This window comes from Barbatula barbatula (genome assembly GCF_947034865.1).
Source record: "Barbatula barbatula genome assembly, chromosome: 5".
Taxonomy (NCBI): domain Eukaryota; kingdom Metazoa; phylum Chordata; class Actinopteri; order Cypriniformes; family Nemacheilidae; genus Barbatula; species Barbatula barbatula.
In genome coordinates, this window is record NC_136769.1 from 6,360,795 (window position 1) to 6,380,174 (window position 19,380).

Genomic DNA, 19,380 nt, shown 5'->3' on the forward strand with positions numbered 1-19,380 from the left:
GATACACAATTGTTTAAGTAATGAAATACGCGTCAATTTAGCCATTTTTACTGGTCTAGCGCCACCTAGTGTCCAAACGCCACCTTCTTTTGTAGGTGACCTCGGATTGATGGTCTACACATATGTTCCAAGCCCCATGATGATGTGTTAATCCGTTCTGGATTTATGGCCATTTTAATGTGATAGGCTCCAACCAGTTCAGTTTTTGGCCTTCCCTACCGTGTATGAAAACAAAGTTCAACATTTTTTCAATGATTATTTACATTCACACTCCACAGAAATCATCTGCATTGGTTTGGTTCCGATCGGTTGAAAAACCAAGGACTAGTTCGCGAAAGTAGATTTTTGACATCGTCAACGATAACTCACGAACCGTTTGATCGACAGAAGCGTGTCCAGAGGCAAAGTTGTTCAGAATGAGAAGAGCTATCATATGACGTAAATAGTTTGAGTATATGTCAAATGTCACGTGATACACAATTGTTTATGCGCTCTAAAACCGTTACTTCGCCCCCCGGTGGCCGAATGAGTTCATATTTCTTACAGACCTTCAGGACCACGAGTCGAACAAGCTCAGCGAGTGTCGTTTCGATCGGCCCCCGTTAACCCTGTCTAATGAGTGCTCAAAATTCATTGGCCGATGGCGGCCATGTTTTTTGAGAAACGTCAAAGTCCTTTTATACAGTCACGGAGCATGACACAAAGACACATCATACCAAATAATAAGTCGATCGGGCAAACGGTTGCATAGTTATAGCCCTTTTCGAGTTCTTTGCTATTATAGCGCCACCTAGTGGCCAAACACCGAGTCTTTTTTATTGTGACCCCGGGCTAAGGGTCTACATATACGGTCTAAGCCCCGTGAAGATAGCTCAAACGGTTCACGAGTTAGGGTCATTTGAGTGAAATAGGCTACTTCCGGTTCAGACGTTTTGATGCCCCCTAGCGACCCTGAATCGAAATTTCAACTTCCTTTTATGATTATTCATATTCACACTCCACAGAATTCATCAGCGTTGGTTTGGTTCCGATCGGGCAAAAATCCAGGGACTAGTTCATTTTTTTTTTTTTTCATAAAATGCAAATTAGCGGAAAAATTTGCATACCGGAAATGAAATCGGAGATAGCCATTTTTTAAGTTTGGAGCCAAGGATTCCAATGACACCAAACACTTTGTTGTGCGACATCCGGTTTACGAGTATTGAGCCCAAACGCATTGGCCATCGCTATAGCGCCACCTATGGGGCGATTTGGCTGGTTCACTGTATCTGAGTAACCTGCACAGATACAACCAATTGACAAAGTGTCGAGTTTCTACGACTTACGGTTTGGGCTGGGCGACGCGTTTTATGGCGGAATAATAATAATAAGAAGAAGAAGAATAAAAATCCTTACAAAAACAATAGGTTTTCAGCACTTCGTGCTCGAAACCCTAATAAGTGATGTAATGAGTCAAAGTGAAGATATTTGGAAGAAATGGTGTCATTAACCTGCCATATCAAAGTAAGACCAAGATGACACATTCATCTTAAACTCATTTGTATTTTTTATCTTGTCTGAAACGCTATAAACTGTACAGTTATAGACACATTATGGGCTGTAGTTTATCACCGGTTATCTATTCTAGAGAGATAAAGACACCTCGAGATTAAGCACCACAGTATTATTTTTTTAATAAATTTGCCATAATAAACTACTTTGAAAGCTGTGGAATATTTCTACTTAAAAACAACTGTGATTTAAAACGTATAAAAGTAACTTGATCTGTGTAACCCTTGACAAGAAAGTCTCAGTCGCAGCATAAAAGCGAAGCTTATTAACCCTTTAACTCGCTGTCCCAATATTGGTTCACCCAGGTTTACTTTACTATTTCACAACTAAAATCTAATCCAATCTCAACAAACTCTATATCATTGGAAAGGCCAAGCCTACTCTAGAATGCATTTTTTACAAAAATAAATGATGTAGGAGCAGTAATGTATTCATTTATGACAAAAGTGAGCATATAAATGATTCAATGCTGCTCACCGTTCCAGTGGAACAATGAAATAACTGCATTTTAATCCTGACAAACGTCACTGGAAAGCTCTAAGAATGTCTTTTTTATTTCTGAACTGTTTTGCAATAGAAAACACTCAAGACTAAAATACGAGACTTTTGCTTAGATTTTGCCCAGATTCTCAGTCTGGAAAGTCTGCAGATTTGATCAGTTAGTGTGTTTCTATCTGAGACTTTCAAAAAGTCTGCAAGTGTATGATGTCTAGTTTAAAAAAAGTCTGTTCAGATTTTGAAAGTCTGCAAGTGTATTCCAGCCGTTAGAAAAATTAATTTTCTCAAACCTCACTGACCTACATGTGGCCCATTTGGTACCATTATAAATATAACATCTATTGTAAATACAAATCTCAAAAACTGTATAATTGGAAAGGTCCAAGAATGTCCTTCTTATATATAGCGATGCAATGTATTCATTTGTATGCCATTGGAGCCAATATGACAGTGGCAGTTCACAGAAAGCACATTTTTTGTGATATCAGCCTGAAATTTGAAACAATTCTTTTTTTTAAAGCTGGGACAATTACCAAAACAATGTATTTCGGTGCTGTTGTGTTATACACTGTAAGATACTGTACAAAAACAATTCTCTGAGATTTGTTTGTGGAGTGTTAAGACAAGACTGAAATGAAAAGGTGGGGGGATATAAGGCGAGCCCGTCTCTTCCCCCTTTTTTTAACCCGAAAGACGTAATCTCACCTCATCAGAAACTGGATCCACCACCCTGCCAACCCACCACTCAACAGCATGAAGCTTCCCAACTTGTTAAAACAAAGAAGACATTCCAGTCAAACAAAACAAATGCTTTTCTATTTTGTCAGGTATATGCGAGGCTCTCAGGTGTAGTTGCCCATAAAAGAATATGAAGCATGAAAGCGATGCTTATTAGCTTCGGTCCAGCGTTTGAAGCTGTATCTTATTTTGCTGATTGAATCGTTGTAATAGAAAGTAGGAGTAGCTGCTGAATGATTTGAGGTTAATGTATCCTACATGCTTTTATATTTTGTATGGCTTCCATGATCATATTCTGTGTTTCTGTAGCAACAGCTTTTCAAAAAAATGATAAAGAGTTATGAAAGTTCATTTATAATTTACTCACTCCGATGTCATTCTGCAGAACATGTCGGTAACCAAACAACATTGGTCCTCGTTGACTTACGTGGACACAAAATCCCTGTCACATCATAATATCGTATTATATATACATATATCTATCTTGTCTTATTAATAGCAATGATTCTTATAACAAATCTTTGCATCTTGCAAGCTCCCACTGTGGTACCGTGGAAAAATCTCTCACCCTGACGGCTGCTTATGACATCCCACCAAAGGGAGGTGGGAGGTTAACAATAAAGTCTCTGTGTTCTCAACGTCCCATCGGCCTAGTAAAAGGGTGCCCCCCACACCCTGACTGGATACAGTACATCTGCACTGAAAACCACATTGTATTATGAGATGTGACAAGAGTAAGGGAAGCAACCCAAAATGTTATCAATGTCTAGCAATGTAAAATAAACATTTTAAAGTACACCCCAAAATCCCCTTTTTAATCGGAATACGCATGTAGAGGACACAAGAGAAGATATCTGGACACAAAACGTTTCTCGAAACGCCTATTTTTGTGTTTATCAGAAGAAAATAAGTCGCACAGATTTGGAATGACGTGAATATGAATGATTTGTCATTTAAGTAGCCCATGAAGTTAAAAAGCCCAAGAAAGTACATATCTTAGAGATTAAATGAACTATTTGAAATCAAATACCATTTTGATTAAAAAAACCTTTTAAGAGCATTGAAACAGTTGTTGAAGGTCACCATTTATTTTGTCTCTCAGGAATTGTCACTGCGAACTCAACAATGTTGTTTAATGTTGTATACACCACCACGGTTGCATTTGTTTTTCTTCTCTCTTTAAGCTGACTGTTACAGTTAAAACAGGTTTACAGGAGGAAGAGACACACCTTCATTTATCCACGGGGCTTGCATTGTGAGTAACAGATGGCCTTTGAGCATGTCAGGCTATTTAGTTTACATGAGTAAACATCAACTTAGACCCCATCGGAGGAACAGTGGTCAAAAACGATTCACCCACTTTCCAATGTTCTGTATTATCTCCATTGCTTGAATCCCTCTTCATAACTCTTTCATTAAGCATGCATGCTGTTCTGTACATGACTGACACTGTACCATAAAATATTTAGTCTCCACAATAAACAATTTACACTCCACTGTTGTTTCTCTTTATGTCTGCGAAGGCCTTATTCTGTTACTATCATCTTAGTATCTTTTTTTGGAGGACAGACAATTTTAGGCAGATTAGTGTTTTCTCATCCTGTTTGTCTTGTTTTAATCTGTTCAGTGTAATTCAGCTCCTCGAGCATCGGCTGATGTTCTCGCCCAGGCTGTATTCTTTAAGAACTTTATAATAGATTTGTATGGAATGAGTTCTGTGTCTCATCAATCTTGCGACACAAAAGAACAAGCAGGTGGAGTCTAATAACTAAACGAACGTCTTTAATATATCAGGAGAGATGAAGGTGTGTCAAAGCGAAATACGTCACAGTATTTGAAGGGTGTGAATAATTTAAAGGACACTGGATGTTTAGAGCTTGTACTACAGCAATCACATTATTATTTGATCAAATAAAACGTTTACCAGATAAAACACTTGAGGGGAATCAGTCAGTAAAACAGTATTACCAAGATGTAGGAAATTGAACAAAAACACTAATTTAAACCGTGAAAGCAACAACAGCACAATGCAAAAACTGAGGTTTCAATAGAGAAATGCACATAAACAGTCCACGTAACATGAATGTATGAAATGTGTTTTTATTAAGAAACCAAGATCCTGTTAGATCACTATAAACCACTAGGTTCCCATTTTTTGAGTTATTACAAAAATAGGGAAAAGTATATCATTTATATAGGGGAAACGCATGCATCTACAGGTTGGATAACTTATTTTTTGACAGGTTAAACTGATTTAACAACGCAACCTTAGTTTAAGGACTATAAAACAAGATTTTCTCTTGAAAATGTATTTTTAATTCAAGGACAGAGGAAAAATTGGTTGAACTAGCCCCGACTTCTGATTTGAGTCAAGCAAAAATAAATTTCTGGGTATTAATGTCCAAAGCTACAACTGACTTTATTTTCATTAAATGCAACAATGGTCTTATATTCCATGGAACTGCTTTAAATGCCTGTAGTCATTCAACTTTTGGACAACAGCACCACTCGGTGTTCAAAGATAAGACTTGCATACCATCACCTATAAAATTTGAGGGTGTAACTTTTATGTGTGAAAGACACCAGTGATACTGTAGGTTTATGGTGTTATTTTGGATAGATGTACACTAGACTTGTGTAGACTAGACACACAAAATTGAAAAATCCGTCAACATTTTCTCACCCTCTTGTCATTTTAAACCTGTGCAACTTTTTCAAATGCTGACAATTTGAAACGTTGGTAACCGGTCCTAACTACTGTAAGGACGCAAAACCAATGCAAGTGAATGGGGGCCATTCAACAACATTCTTGAAAATATCTTCTTTTGTGTCCTGCGTAAAACAAAGGTTTGAAATGACAAAGAGGTGAGCAAATGACAGATTTTTCATGTTTGGGTGAACCATTACTTGAACACAATCCTGCACACCCGTCCAAAAACACTCAATCACAGTCTATTTCTGAGATGTCTTTATTGTGCATTTTGGAATTCCAGTGACACTGACACAATACAGAATCCTACAGCCTATTGTCCCCCATCTCTCCTGACAGTAATCTAGTAAAAGTACCTTAATCCCCTTTTAATTTAAACAAGAGAAAAACTGAACGAGAAGAAACCGGCCAACATGCATCCTGGGCTCTGGGGTGAGGTGGGGACTTACACACTGCTAAAAACAATAAGGAGGACACATGATCCACTCTTACGTTTCGCGTCCACTCGGATATCTGTCAATCTCATGTCACTTTAGTGAGACAAATAATAAAAACAACAAATATAGAAAAAGAAAACCGCTCAATACTTCAACTGTCTTACTATACATAAATGAAGATCGTCCTTTTAAATATGCAAGTGAAAGATTTTTGTTTGTTTTTATATTTAAATTTTGATTAAACGGATTCGTGTAATTCCTCTCTAAAAAGTCGCTCGTCTAGAGAAAACTAGGCCCTTCAGGAATGGCCGTCAGGAATTGGTCTGTAGTTTTACGTCAACGTTCTACTGGCAGCAGAAATGCGCATGAGATACGATTGGTCCATTGGGAGCTTTAATCTTCGTCGCTGCCGCTAGCTGAATGCTCCTGTGAGAAAGGCGAGAGAACAATTAGCACAACCAAAAAGGGCTTCGCTGGCCACCTCACCATAACACGTGTTACGATTTAAACATTGGAAAACAACTCCAAGTACATATGTTAATATGTAAACCATTTAAAATAAGCACCTCTTCTTGATCCTCCTCACTGTCATCATCACTGACGACAGGTTTAGGGCGTGAGCTCCGGCCGGTTCGTCGCCTTCCTTTCCCTCTCTCCACCTTTTCCTTTCGACTCAGCTTAATCTTCACCTTCACCGAACGAGCTAATACACACATACACCATGAACATATTTTCAATGTAAACCAGTCAACGCCCAGATTTCACGAATGATCATAACTCACATTCAGACTCGGATCCCTCATCAAGCTCGTCCTCGTCCTCCTCACTGTCCTCTCCCTCGCTCTCTTCCTCTTTCTCGATCTTCTGCCGCACGCTGGTAAACACGGACTGCAGCACGATGGAGTCCTCGTAGATCTGAAATACGTGATGATTGCTTAAATTAATCTGAAAGGAACCCGTGTAAATCTGTTAGCAGTCGAAAAATAAGGGCTTACCAGTGATCCCTCTAGGTTGAAGGTCTGAGCGTTCTGGCACAGAAGCATGACGTCTTTCTCCAGGTCATTTAGACTGCGGTACTTGTGGCTCCTTATACGCTCCTGGAAAGATAACGGAAAGATTTGTTTTTTAACAAAACACATACTGATAGTTTGTCATAAATAGTAGTAATGAATTCATTTCCTATACAGTTCAAAAAATGATGATACATGAATTTATAAATCCACATGTTAAATGAAGTGTTTTTATAAGCAAGGACTGGATAGAAAGTCAAGTCTTGTCATACCTTGATCTTCCTGAAGTCCACAGGTTTGCGGATGAGCTCGTAATATTCGGGCAGCTCTTTGCGAGAGGGCAGCTGAATAAACACTTCACTCAGTTGCCTTCCGTTACTGTAAAAAAGAGAAACAACAAACAACTTTAAACACTAATGTGTTTATAAAATGGATATAAAAATAGACAAAATGTCTGTAGTGCTGGCAAAGAAACAAGAACCCACTAACCCGTCTTTGTATTTTATTACAGCATCCACGGTCTTCTTCATCTTCTTGGTGAGTGCCATAGGGTTGGGCGAAAGTTTTTCAGCAGGAGGACGGCCACGTTTCTTTTGCTTCTTACCATCATCGTCTTTATCTCGGCTCCGCCCACTGGAGCTGGGCGTGGCTGGTCCTGGAAGGTCAAGGTCACGGTCGCGCTTCCTCTTCCGGGTTGTCTTTTTGTGGCGCACTTCCTCCTCAATTTCATCAAGGGTTCCTTCCTCGATAGCCTGCGAGAGTCCGGTATGTTAATACCCTTGCTGTTTTGTAAGAAAACGGCAAACGCAATTAAAGAAAAATCATCATTCACCTTTAGCCATTGCTTCTCTGTGAGCGAGTCGCTGTAGTCCACTTCCTTCCTCTGACGGGAGCCACGGCCGAACATCTTTTCCTCCTCTTCCTCGCAGGTCAGCCTTTCCACTTCTGCATCGTCCTTCATGATCCATGTGGGCAGCTCATCCTCCTCCATCAGTCTGGGTCTGCGCTTCGGGTTACGAGCTTCTTCGCGGCGACGGTCAAGATCCATGCGCTGGAGGCACAGAAGATGATTACAATTCACTCCAATGGTAAATTTAAAGTATGAAGACAAATCGTCCATCTGCAAGACGTTTAATTGAGAATCTTTAAATTAAGTAGCGCTCCGTACCATGAAGTGATCGAACTCTTCCTCGCTTCTGGCGATCATCTGGTTCACGGTCTCATCGTCAGGCACCTCATCTTCCTCCTGAGGAGGGAGAAAAGCAAAACATTTCATTTCAATTGCACGAGATAAAAACAAACTTGCATTCCAATGTTTTGATGCATGATTTTAAACCGTCACAAAATATCAGTGCAAAGTATTATTTTAAATGAGGGTCTGTACCTCATCCTGCTCCTCGTGCTCCAGGATGGCCTGCAGGAACGCTCTGCGCTCGTGGCTGGAGGACTTCTGGTCGAACATCCCGGCCTGGATGACCTTTTGGTCCACGTTGAGTTTGTATTTGGCAGCGGCCAAGATCTTCTCCTCCACGCTGTTCACGGTACAGAGACGCAGCACACGCACCTCGTTCTGCTGCCCGATACGATGGGCTCGATCCTGAGCCTGCAAATCCTGCGAGACGACATCCAGAGATTACACACCAGAAAGAATACATCCAATACCAGACCAAGATCAAACTATGACAAAGAAGGGAAATAAGTGCTTAAGACTGAGACAGACCTGGTGAGGGTTCCAGTCACTGTCAAAGATGATAACAGTGTCGGCAGTCTGCAGGTTCAAACCCAAACCTCCGGCTCTGGTACTCAGCAAGAAAATGAAGTACTGATAGGATGGATCATTAAAGTTCTTCAGCAACGTGCCACGATCTTCAGCTTTAGTGGTTCCTACAGACACAACCCAAGAGGAAAATAAGAACCACGCCCATTTCTGAAGCAAACCAGTCAGTGAATCCTGCTAAAAGTAGGCTCACCGTCCAAGCGCAGGTACTTAAAGTTGCGGAAGGAGAAGTAGTCTTCCATGATGGTCATGAGGGTGGTCATCTGACAGAAGAGCAGCACTTTGTGGTTGGTGGCTCTGAGTTTGGGCAGGATACGGTCCAGTAGCTCAAATTTACCAGAGGCACGGTACAGATCAGCCCTGTGATGGAGCAGAGAGGATACACATGAGGATAAATAACTTTTCACGAACAAGCAAAAATAAGACGGTGCAAATAATAAGCGTTAATCAACTTATGGCAACATTTCTGCTTACCCCTGAACAATACCCCCGGAGAAGCCAAGGTGTTCAGAGAAGGATTCCTGCAAAAAGCACCAAAAACATAAGATACAAGAAACCCGTGTACAAAATAGGAAAGACCTCACATGAAGACTGAAACAAACAGTTACCTCGATGTGCTGGAACATGTAAGGGTGGTTACAGATCTTCCTCAGCTGCATAATAGTGTTCATCAGAGTCTTAGTGCCTCCTTTACCCTGTTAGAGACGGAAGGAAAAGTCAGACTCTTCTGAAAGCAAACTCTGAAGATCTTCACATGTTGGAGACGTTTCTACAACACTCGCCTTTTTGTCCTTCTCTGATCCGTCGGTGAGCAGCACTCCTTTAGCCTGCATGTGTCTATACAGAACTCTCTGCAGTGCCGACATGTCACATTTGATCACATACTCCACCTGAACACAGAGAGAGAAAGAAATGAACAGATGTGCATTTCATAAAGCCAAGGGGTAGTTGCACTTGTACATGTTACAAACCTTCTCCGGTAGCTGGGCCTCCACTTCCTTCTTCAGCCTCCTGAGCAGGAAGGGGCGGAGCACTTTGTGCAGACGACGGATAATCAGAATGGTCTCTTCCTCGTTCAGGTCCACCTAGAAAACCAGAAAAGTTCAGACCAATATTCGCAGTGACAATTGTAGAGAAACTGGATATTCTACCAGACTGTAGCCATTCTCATGCGTCTTCACACAGAATGACGTTACCTTCTCCCCGGTCATGGCGAACGGAGCGTTGAACCACTGCTCAAAGGTGCTGCAGCTCTTGAAGATGGTGGGCAGCAGGAAGTTAAGCAGAGCCCAGAGCTCGGGCAGCTTGTTCTGCAGCGGCGTGCCGGTGAGCAGCACACGCCGCGGTGCCAAATAGTGCGTGTTTAACACCTGAGTCAGTTTGCAATGATGGTTCTTCATACGATGCCCCTCGTCCACGATCATGTACTTCCAACGCAGCTAAACGAAGCAGATGACACATCATTAAACTGAACGAATCGTTCACTATTTAAAAAAGTAATAAGGAGCATATAGGAAGGTACCTTGGCTAGCACTTGCTTGTCTTTGATGATATATTCGTAAGTAGTGATCAGCACATTAAACTTGCCGCTACGCAAAATGGGCAAGAACGCTCGGCGAGCAGCTGGAGAGCCCTGAGAAATAGAATTAGCAAACACAACGAGGACTTGAGCTCTCTCTGTAAGGCCCAATAAATGCTACACATCTTCCATCTTTATTAACAGGGAAAAAAATAAAACTTCAGTGATAAGCGACACTGATCTTAAAGGAACATTTCACCCAAAACATTTACTTACTTCATAAATTACTCTCGAGTTCCAAATCTGTATAAATGTCTTTGTTCTGATAAACCCAGAGAAAGATATTTGAAAGAATGCTTGTAATGCCTTAAGACCATTGACTACCATAGAAGGAAAAATGACAATGGTAATGGTACATTCTTCTTTTGTGTTCAACAGAACAAAGGCATTTATAAAGCCGATTTTCCTACTATGGTAGTCAACGGTGGCCGAGAACTGTTTGGTTACAAGCATTCTTCCAAATATCTTTCTGTGTTCATTAGATCAAAGAAATTTAAACAGATTAGGAACAGTTCGAGGTTCATTAAACGATTACAGAATTTCTTTTTTGGGGGTGAACATCTATTAACATCTATTAAATGTATCACCTTGTAAGAAATTTTCACCACAGATGGAGCCCATTTATCAAACTCGTACACCCAGTTGGACAGAGTGCTGTAGGAGAGAGAAAACAAATAAGAACAAACAAGTAATTGTTTCTCTGGGCTGAAATATTAGCTCAATTTGGTGATCATAAAGTCGTTTTTTTAAGCATTAAATAAATAAATAAAACAATGTGTCTACCGTTTTGCCTATAGTTTTCTAGAACTTCTTTAGATACTAGTTAGAAAATGTGTAACATTCGATTGTTGCAGTCTGCATGATATATTAATTATTATGTTCAAATATTTTCTTTCCAAATTTGGGCTGACTTTAAAAAAAACGTTCCAATAGTTTTTAACTTTTTTTTATTAATTTAAAGTTTCGATTTGCAGCCAAGTGTATCTTTTCGGACCAGACTATAATTTCCGTGCATCATCAATAACAAAAACATTATGGCTGACGACCATCAGATAGGACAGACTCACGAGAGAGGAACGATAATGAGGAAGGGCCCGTTGAGTCGCTTGTACTCCATGAGGTAAGTGATGAGCGCGATGGTCTGGATGGTTTTCCCCAAACCCATTTCATCAGCCAGAATTCCATTCAAGTTATTGTTATACAGAGACACCAGCCACTCCAACCCTTTGATCTGCAGACAGAACAGATGCAATTCAAAAAATCTCTCTAATAATGCAGAGAATTCAGGGAGCTTGAACATAACGGCTGTTTTATGTTTGTACCTGGTACAGTTTGAGCATCCCGTTCACCAGCAGGGACGACTGTTTGTCCACCTTCTCAGTGACTGCGTGAGCCACGGCGTAGTATGACTGCAGGCCGCGAGCGAAGGCCGCGCTACCGTATTCATCGTCGACGTCCTGCTTAGCGTGACTGCGAATGATATGGTGGAGTTTATTTCCTTGTTGTCTACACGTAATATCAGACTAACAGAATGTTGTACACAGATGATCAACATTGACCATCTGGACGCATGATGGATGTTCTACTCACTCGATGATGTGACGGACATCCACCTCGCACACGTCTTCGCTGTCTGGATCTGGGATCTTCTTTTTCTCATCTGAGGCCTGAGAAGGCTGATGCTGTTCATCCTCTTCATCCTTTACAGAGAACACGATAAAAATGCAGATCATACGATTACTAGCCATTTGGCCACGCATACCACATTTACATACGGCCTTGTGAATATGTATCCGCTATCTGATCTATTCCAGTGATATGCAAACATTTTGGACGTTTTTTTTACTGTAAAATGAAGATAATACATTTAGCCACATGAAAAAATACTTCAGTAAACTATAGCATTCACTTATTCACTATGTGAAAAAAACAATTGTGGACACTTTGAACCATACAAGGAAAAAATCTGTAATGTACTTTTACTTAATAAACAATCTTACTGGTACATTTTTCTGTCAGTTTCAGGTCTGCTTAATTGAGCTACAATTTTTAATAAAGTAATATATATTTTTAATAAGTGCTATTTTAATCGCATAAGAATAATTCTAACGCTAATCATAGCACAGGTTGCATTTTGTTAGCCCTACTTTCTGGTTAAGAAGAGACACATTAGCCAAATTTGATTTGACATTATTACCACAATGTCTTGACATGATAATTTCATTCCCCGCGAACCCATCCAAAGACTCGCAGACCGCCCGTCACCCTTCATTTTCAAAAACTCAATGGATCTAGACGAATCACAATAATGACTCATTTTGGATCCAAAACTAATTTCGGAAAAAGGAAAATGTATGAATTCTGAAATTAACGGCTGCGGTATTTTGCCGTTAAATTACATCTGCTGGATAAATTTTCCTCAACAGCCTACTTTTCTCAAAGACAAGCAAAATACGCCTGTTCGTCTTCAAAGCACAAACAAACACCCCTTCACAAAAGCTGCACAAGATATGAGAGATGAAGGACACTGATACCTCTTCCTCCTCTGAGCCACTATCTTCACTGTCTGACCGTGGGGCCACCTCGTACCTACAGACATTAAACATCGAGATCATAATCATGCACACTTTGAGCAGCACAAACACTTTTAAACATGCCAATTTAGACAATATCTCATAAAGATGATAAAAGCAAATCATCTAGTTTCTCCAACTTTAAAAGAAGCCCCACCCACCCTGGATTCATCTCCAGCCAAGCATCCAGTTGTCCGGCTCTAGGAGCGTCTATGCCGGTCAGGATCTTTCCGCTATTCACGTGAATCAACTTCACGGGCAGATCGCTCATTTGACTGGTCTCATCCAGAGGCTGCGTATCATGACACAAAGAGCAAAACAGATGTAAGACTTCAGATGATCAGTCACAAGAAAAAAAAAAACCTTGTAACTTTAGTTACAAGCATTCAAATATCTTTCTCGGAGTTCATTAGAAGAAAAATGTATACCGTATTACCAATCTACCGTTTTTTGGGGGGTAAACTGACCTTTTAAGCTAGAAAGCACATAGCAACTTGATTGTGATTTGATATAACCATCTTGTGTAACTGGACGTAAGAGATCTCACCTCTCCATCTGGACCCAAAGCAGGAGCTCCGCCCTCCACATTCTCAGACTTCTGCATGGAGAAAAAACACAAAGGCAACTTTGAGATCCTGAAGCGGAGATTTGTGATAAATAAGGACTAGCTGCTCTGGGGTTCCCTATTTTATTTCACCTTTTTCTTCTTCTTCTTCTTCTTGTCCTTGAGGGCCTGCACGGCTTTGTGGGCTCGCACGAGCTCGGTGAGGTTGGCCACGTACTCATCTGTCTGCTGCAGCAAGTAGGCCAGACGTTTGTCCTTCTTCTGGTCGATGAGCTTCCTGTAACCCTCCTCATCCTCAGCCTGAATGAAGCATACACAAACATCTCAGCACATGCAGATGTTTCTCGCTCATACTGTTGGTACCAACATGTTTGGTGAGTTCAAATGATACTAATGCATTTTGAAGGATGGAGGAGTGTCGTCTCACCATCAGGCGCCTCATTCTCTCCTTCTCGATCCTCTCGTTCTCCTTCTTCTGCTCCCTCTCAGTGTTGGCGTGGTACGTGGCCACAGCTTTGGTCACCTTCTGCATCTTTCCGGTGATGGAGCGATGGTATTCCTTGAAGTCCTTTGCGTGCTGCAGGATGCTGTTGAGATACTCCTACAAGTGCAGCAAGACAAAAAGGTTTAGTGCGCAAGTCTGAATTAAAATATATTGTTTATTTTTTGTAATGTACTGCCACATCTGAATTTAGAGCTTGTTGGAAGGTGATGTTTCACTGATCGGTTGAGTACCTGGTGTTTCTGTCTGCGCTTGCGTTCCTGCTCGATCTTCTGCTGTTTCTCTAGTTTCTCTGTGATACGAGCCTCGCGGAGGGACTGTCTCTTGCTGCGTTTGTAGGCCTTGCCGTTCAGCGCAGTCTCGAGGGCTGTGTCACGTCTCATGCACACCACCACTTCTTGACGAAGCTGTGAGAGAGGGAAATGGATCAGCAATGTCAGAAAGTTCATGCACAATCTTTGGTGCTTATGAAGCATTTTGTATTGTATATTCAGGAAATGATCTCCTTTTGCGTTCATACTTAAAAATAACAGCAAGAACAAGAAAAATACCTTTGAGCAAACATTCATCTCCAACATACACTGTTTTTATTAGGGAAAATGTTGCTATTATCCGGTTTGGTTTAAAAACAATATAACAATAAAGAATTGCTAGCTACCTGTCTTTGAAAGTTCAGGAGCCTCAGTGCCTTCAGCTCAATGTTAGCTTTGGTCCTCAAGTCTCCAGCTAGAGAACCCGGAAGGTTCTCTAGGTCTTGAATGCGATGTGCAATACGAGCCTGTAGCCTGATGGATGCAACAGAGGCTTAAATTTAACCGTTGAAGTCAAAACTGCGCTTCATATCCAAATACATAACAAAAGAGGACCAAGCGTCTCTAGCTTTTTTAACATCTCACCTGTACTCTCTTTCTTGAAGGATCTCCACCGGATCAAGGCCACGGGGTTTCTGGATGGGCGTGATGCGGTTCTGTTTCTGATGCAGCACCATGGGAGGCGGCTGGGGCGGTTGCCCTGGAGACTGGGTTTGAGGGGGCATGACGGGCGAGGCGGCGGGTGGAACGGAAGGCGGCACCGGAGAGGGGCGGCCAGTGGGCTGTGGAGGTATAAGCTTTTGTGGGCCACTGGCAGGGGCAGCAGCATTCACCATGGGCCCTGGGGATGAAAATGTGATTAGCCACAAAATAAAGCCATAAATCGTGACTGCTGTTCAGGTTTTGTAATAAGATGAAGGTTCAAGTGAAAATTGTTGGTAAATATGAATCCTCTCAAACCCTCACCTTCAGGCCAAGATTTAGGTGGTCCATTAGTAGGTTGTCCCTGCAGGCCAGGGGGAACTCCAGAGGGTCCCGGAGGAGCCATATTTGGTCCGACCATTCCTATAACATACATAGTTAAATCACAATTGTAAAAACCATTCTACAAATCGTCCTAATGGAAAACAGATTTCAGTTTTTCTCTGTAAAACGTATGAAGTTGTAATCTCACCATGTGGTCGATTATAATTTGGACCGCCGGGTCCTGGGCCTCCCGGTCCAGGAGGGCCTGCTCCTTGTCCTGAGCCAGGAGGCATGTTGGGCATTCCTGGTTGCATACCCGGCATCGGTCTTTTCCCCTGTACAGCCATCTGCAAATGATCGGGTAGAGGTTGCCCACGCGCAAGCATCTTATATGCCATGATCTGAGCCCGAAGTTGGTGGAGCTGGTTCTGGTTAAAAGGTGTGGCTCCCCCGGCAACACCAGGTCCTCCTGCATTGGGAGGTCCCACGCTGGGTCCCGCGACAACCGCACCTCCGCTTCGGTTCTGACTCATGGCCTGTGGGTCACCACCTTCCATGGGTAAAGCGCCAGGGCCGGATGGCATCATGGGACCAGAGGGAGGACCGTTGGAAGGCACCGGACTTGGGGCGTGGTCAGATCCTCCCAGAGGAGAGGGGTAACCTGGAAGAATTTAAAAAACGGTCTTAACACTTGAAATTAGTGAGATCTGACAGCAAAATAAAAAATTGGCAAGATATCATGTAAATGCATACGTAAGTGGGCTTTATGTGTCGAAAGATTTCTTGAGGGGACATTAAACATACATATGGTTTTAAATGCGTACCTTGGGAATGTTGGTCCATAGGGCTGGGTGGTGGTCCCATGCCACTGTGCCCACCTTGTCTCATGCCCATACTCTTCATTTGAGCGTAACGCTGATCTTCAGGAATGCCTTTCTCATGCATGCCTTCCATCGGCTTAAAAAACAAACATGACTCAATGAGCCTGATCTCACAACAAAACCACAAATAAATCGGACGTATACAAACACAGTACCTTGTGCAGTGGGTGCATGCCGTCCTGAGGGTATCCTGAGGGGCCCTGTGGAGGTAGAGGATGACCTGAGGAGGGGGGACCGGGGCTGGGGCCCATCATCCCGTGGGCAGAGCCAGGTGACGGTGCCAACATAGCTCCTGGAGACGGCCCAGGGCCTGGGGAAGGACCAGGCCGAGGGGTCCCGCCCATAGGTGGGTCAGGGGTGGACATCTTTCAAAGCCGGAGGACGTGAGAGGCAGAGAAGTGTTGTCTTGTTGTGTTTTAAGAAAGACTGGGAAAAAAAACACAAGATTACATTTATTTATGATGGACAACAAATGATGAGAAACATAGAAAAGTAGATACATCAAAGACTCGGGCTAGTTGTCACAACTTTTTGTAGCCAATAATGTAAAATGACTCAATACACAGTTAAATAATAATCTTCTATATGTATAACCACGGTGAACAAAGAGCAAAAAGCCCTTGAAATGAGGCATGAAAATGGGTTAATCAAACGGCGCCTTCATGTATGTCACCACAAGCACACTCCTTCTGGCTTACATCTGCAATACCCCTGCCAAAGATCTGGATAAAATCTGCTGTGTAAAAACGTTTGCTAAACATCAAAGAATGAGCCATTTCACATCCATTCTAAATCATAAACATCTCACAGATGTCTGACAGCAGACGTCTCCGAGACGTATTGCAGATGAGCAAACTATGCATTGCAGATGTAAAAGCAGACGTCAAATAGACGCAAGTCTCATGTATGAGTGCTATATCAAAACATTCAGCTGAGAATAACAAAAAAAAATTATTTATTGTGGTATTTCCTCTTTAAAATAGGCAAAGCAACATTTATCTCAGATCAAAACAAGCACCAGTAACCAAACGAGAATGTCCTTGTCTTCCCTTACAAAAACTAACCTTGTGTTTATTACACAGTGCAAGCGTTTAGAAATCATTTTTATTATGAAACTATTTACAATCATAACAGATATACGTACGAAACACAAAAGATAACACGATAATACAAAACGTACACGATTTCATTTAACAACTGAAAATCTGCGAACAAATTCCTCCGTTTATTTCCAAAATAGTCTTATATTTGTAAACCCTTTAATATGTGTGATATAATTCAGACCGTCGTCTCCCCCAAAACGTGTTAGTTCACCAAAAAGCGTGGAAGAAAAAAAACCATAGTATTTTTCTCAGAAGCTAAGTGGCATTAGCAACCGGCTAGTGGTGATGTTTAGCTAACGTTACATGTAGCATGCGTGCTAACCGCTGCTAAACATTTTCCGACAACATCTCGTAAACGTTACAGTTTACCCCAAACCACGTCTTAAGTGTCGATGGCATTGCGTGAAACGCAAGTCAAGTATCCTCCGAACGACACAAATTGTCGTTTTATGTGCAACCTCACCACAGAAGACGAGAAAGACCGAAGGTCTATTAAAACCCAGACGAGAAACAAAACGAGCTTTAATGGTTCGAGCCGAGCTTCAATCTCCTCAAGTCTCCATACGGCGTGTTTAAGAGGCGTAGAAACACACTGGCGCTTTCAAATAAAGTCTTTTAAGTAATATCCCGCACAGACAAAGAAGCCCAAAAGCACCCGGTTGTATGTGTGATTACACAGTCGGCCATGCTGGGCTTCTCTACGGCTCTGCGTCTGTGTTAAATGTGGAATAATTCGAGTTGCACGTTGTTACTACGGAGGTAAATACCGCGAGCATATTTTTTTAAGTTGATTGATCCAACCCGCCTCCCGTACCCTCTGCCCGGTCCCTCGCTCTAGTTACATTTGCCAAACTTCTTCATTCATTCTGTCGCTGCTGCGTAATGTCGGTCAGACCAAACAGCGAACCGGCGAAAGGTTTATGTGTCTCCCGCGTTCTTCGTGTTTGACGAAGCAAGCGCTGGATTGAAAACCCCACTCGGCCATCGAGGTGTTTGGAGCACGACTTACAGAATGTAAATTTGCGCCGGTCTCTTCTCCGCGCTCGTCGGCAGATCTAGAAACAAAGGGTTGCTCGGCCAGTTCCTTTTTTCTCTCCCTCTCGGTTCCCCCTCCCGTCGGGTCTGATTGTAGCTGTAGATCGGCCTGAACGCATCAGCTACCGGCTCGCTAGCGCCCCCTTACAGCAGCGACCGGAAGTACGGCCGCTGGGAGGAATGCGGACGGTGCGGCTCTATGGGGGATGGTACCCGACAACCTCATTTCAGAGGGATGCGGATCCCCCCTATTTTTAATAATAACGGTGCTAAAACCAGTGCTCGAATTGAAGGGGGGCTGGAGGGATCCGGGACGCCTCATAAAAAGTCCCTTAGATATTTTATTTGAGTAGAAATTATAATAATATTGACAAATGTGATTCAATTCATGCAATGGATTTGGTCAATTTTGTGAATTCATTATTTATTTACAATAGTTTATATTAAGTTTGATCCGGGACCCCCCATAAAAAGTAAAAATTGACTTAGGGGGTCCCTCGGATATTTTATTTGAGTAAAATTTATAATAATATTAACAAATGTGATTCAATTCATGCAATGGATTTGGTAAATTTTGTGAATTAATTATTTACAATAATTTATATTAAGTTTGTTTATGGGCTAGTTGTCATGTCACTTTAAATGTCATTTCTGTTCACCTGTATTGATTTGATCCAAAATACAGTAAAAGCCTGTTGTTTTATGTAAGCCTATTTTGAATAAATATAGTTATGCATGATGAAATATATTGTGTATTTTGTGTAAATTGTATATTTTCGACACAAACTCCCACCCCCACAAAAAAGTATTATGGTGGGGACCCCCATAAGTCTTGATTCAATTCGAGCACTAGCTAAAACATGTGTTATTACAGTATAGTACATTATTTATATTTAGTCATTTAGCAGACGCTTTTATCCAAAGTGACTTACAAAGAGTTCAGGGAGCAATAAGCGATATGTCATACAAAGAGCATATAGTACATTAGGTGCTAATACAAAGTTACTAGTTTCAACGAAAAGCTAGACCACTACCTGTTGAGAGAAGAGAGAGGGTTAGTGTTTTTTTTTTCATTTGTCATTCAAATTATTTCACATTATATAACTGGTTTATACGTTTTCTCATCATTGTGAAGCTACAAAAC

At 41.7% G+C, this 19,380-nt stretch overlaps 1 protein-coding gene across 2 annotated transcripts; it reads right to left on the reverse strand.

Moving 5' to 3' along the window:
- Positions 1 to 4,543: 4,543 nt before the first annotated feature.
- smarca4a (SWI/SNF related BAF chromatin remodeling complex subunit ATPase 4a) lies at positions 4,544 to 18,465 on the reverse strand. 2 transcript variants are annotated; one of them, XM_079456986.1, is made up of 34 exons: positions 18,211 to 18,465; positions 16,254 to 16,524; positions 16,042 to 16,174; positions 15,426 to 15,878; positions 15,218 to 15,316; positions 14,837 to 15,092; positions 14,599 to 14,725; positions 14,174 to 14,347; positions 13,866 to 14,039; positions 13,571 to 13,738; positions 13,421 to 13,468; positions 13,035 to 13,165; positions 12,835 to 12,889; positions 11,891 to 12,000; positions 11,623 to 11,770; positions 11,368 to 11,531; positions 10,888 to 10,954; positions 10,244 to 10,354; positions 9,918 to 10,160; positions 9,693 to 9,806; positions 9,504 to 9,611; positions 9,330 to 9,416; positions 9,196 to 9,242; positions 8,915 to 9,081; positions 8,665 to 8,828; positions 8,329 to 8,556; positions 8,113 to 8,190; positions 7,777 to 7,995; positions 7,434 to 7,696; positions 7,217 to 7,322; positions 6,930 to 7,031; positions 6,717 to 6,849; positions 6,501 to 6,637; positions 4,544 to 6,360 (listed from the first exon to the last, which is right to left on the reverse strand). In XM_079456986.1, the coding sequence occupies exons 2-34, from the start codon at positions 16,461 to 16,463 to the stop codon at positions 6,328 to 6,330; spliced, it is 4,857 nt and encodes a 1,618-aa protein (XP_079313112.1). In that variant the 5' UTR covers positions 16,464 to 16,524; positions 18,211 to 18,465; the 3' UTR covers positions 4,544 to 6,327. The 2 variants fall into 2 exon arrangements, with proteins under 2 accessions (XP_079313112.1, XP_079313111.1); XM_079456985.1 differs by having other exon boundaries at positions 13,421 to 13,471.
- Between the last annotated feature and the right edge of the window lie 915 nt (positions 18,466 to 19,380).

Coding starts and splice junctions, on each gene's coding strand:
- smarca4a (XM_079456985.1), bottom strand. CDS start 16,463: ATGTCCACCCCTGACCCACCTATGGGCGGGACCCCTCGGCCTGGTCCT. Junction 15,317..15,425: donor AAATTATAATCGACCACATG/GTGAGATTACAA, acceptor TGTATGTTATAG/GAATGGTCGGACCAAATATG. Junction 9,082..9,195: donor TCCGGGGGTATTGTTCAGGG/GTAAGCAGAAAT, acceptor GCTCCATCACAG/GGCTGATCTGTACCGTGCCT.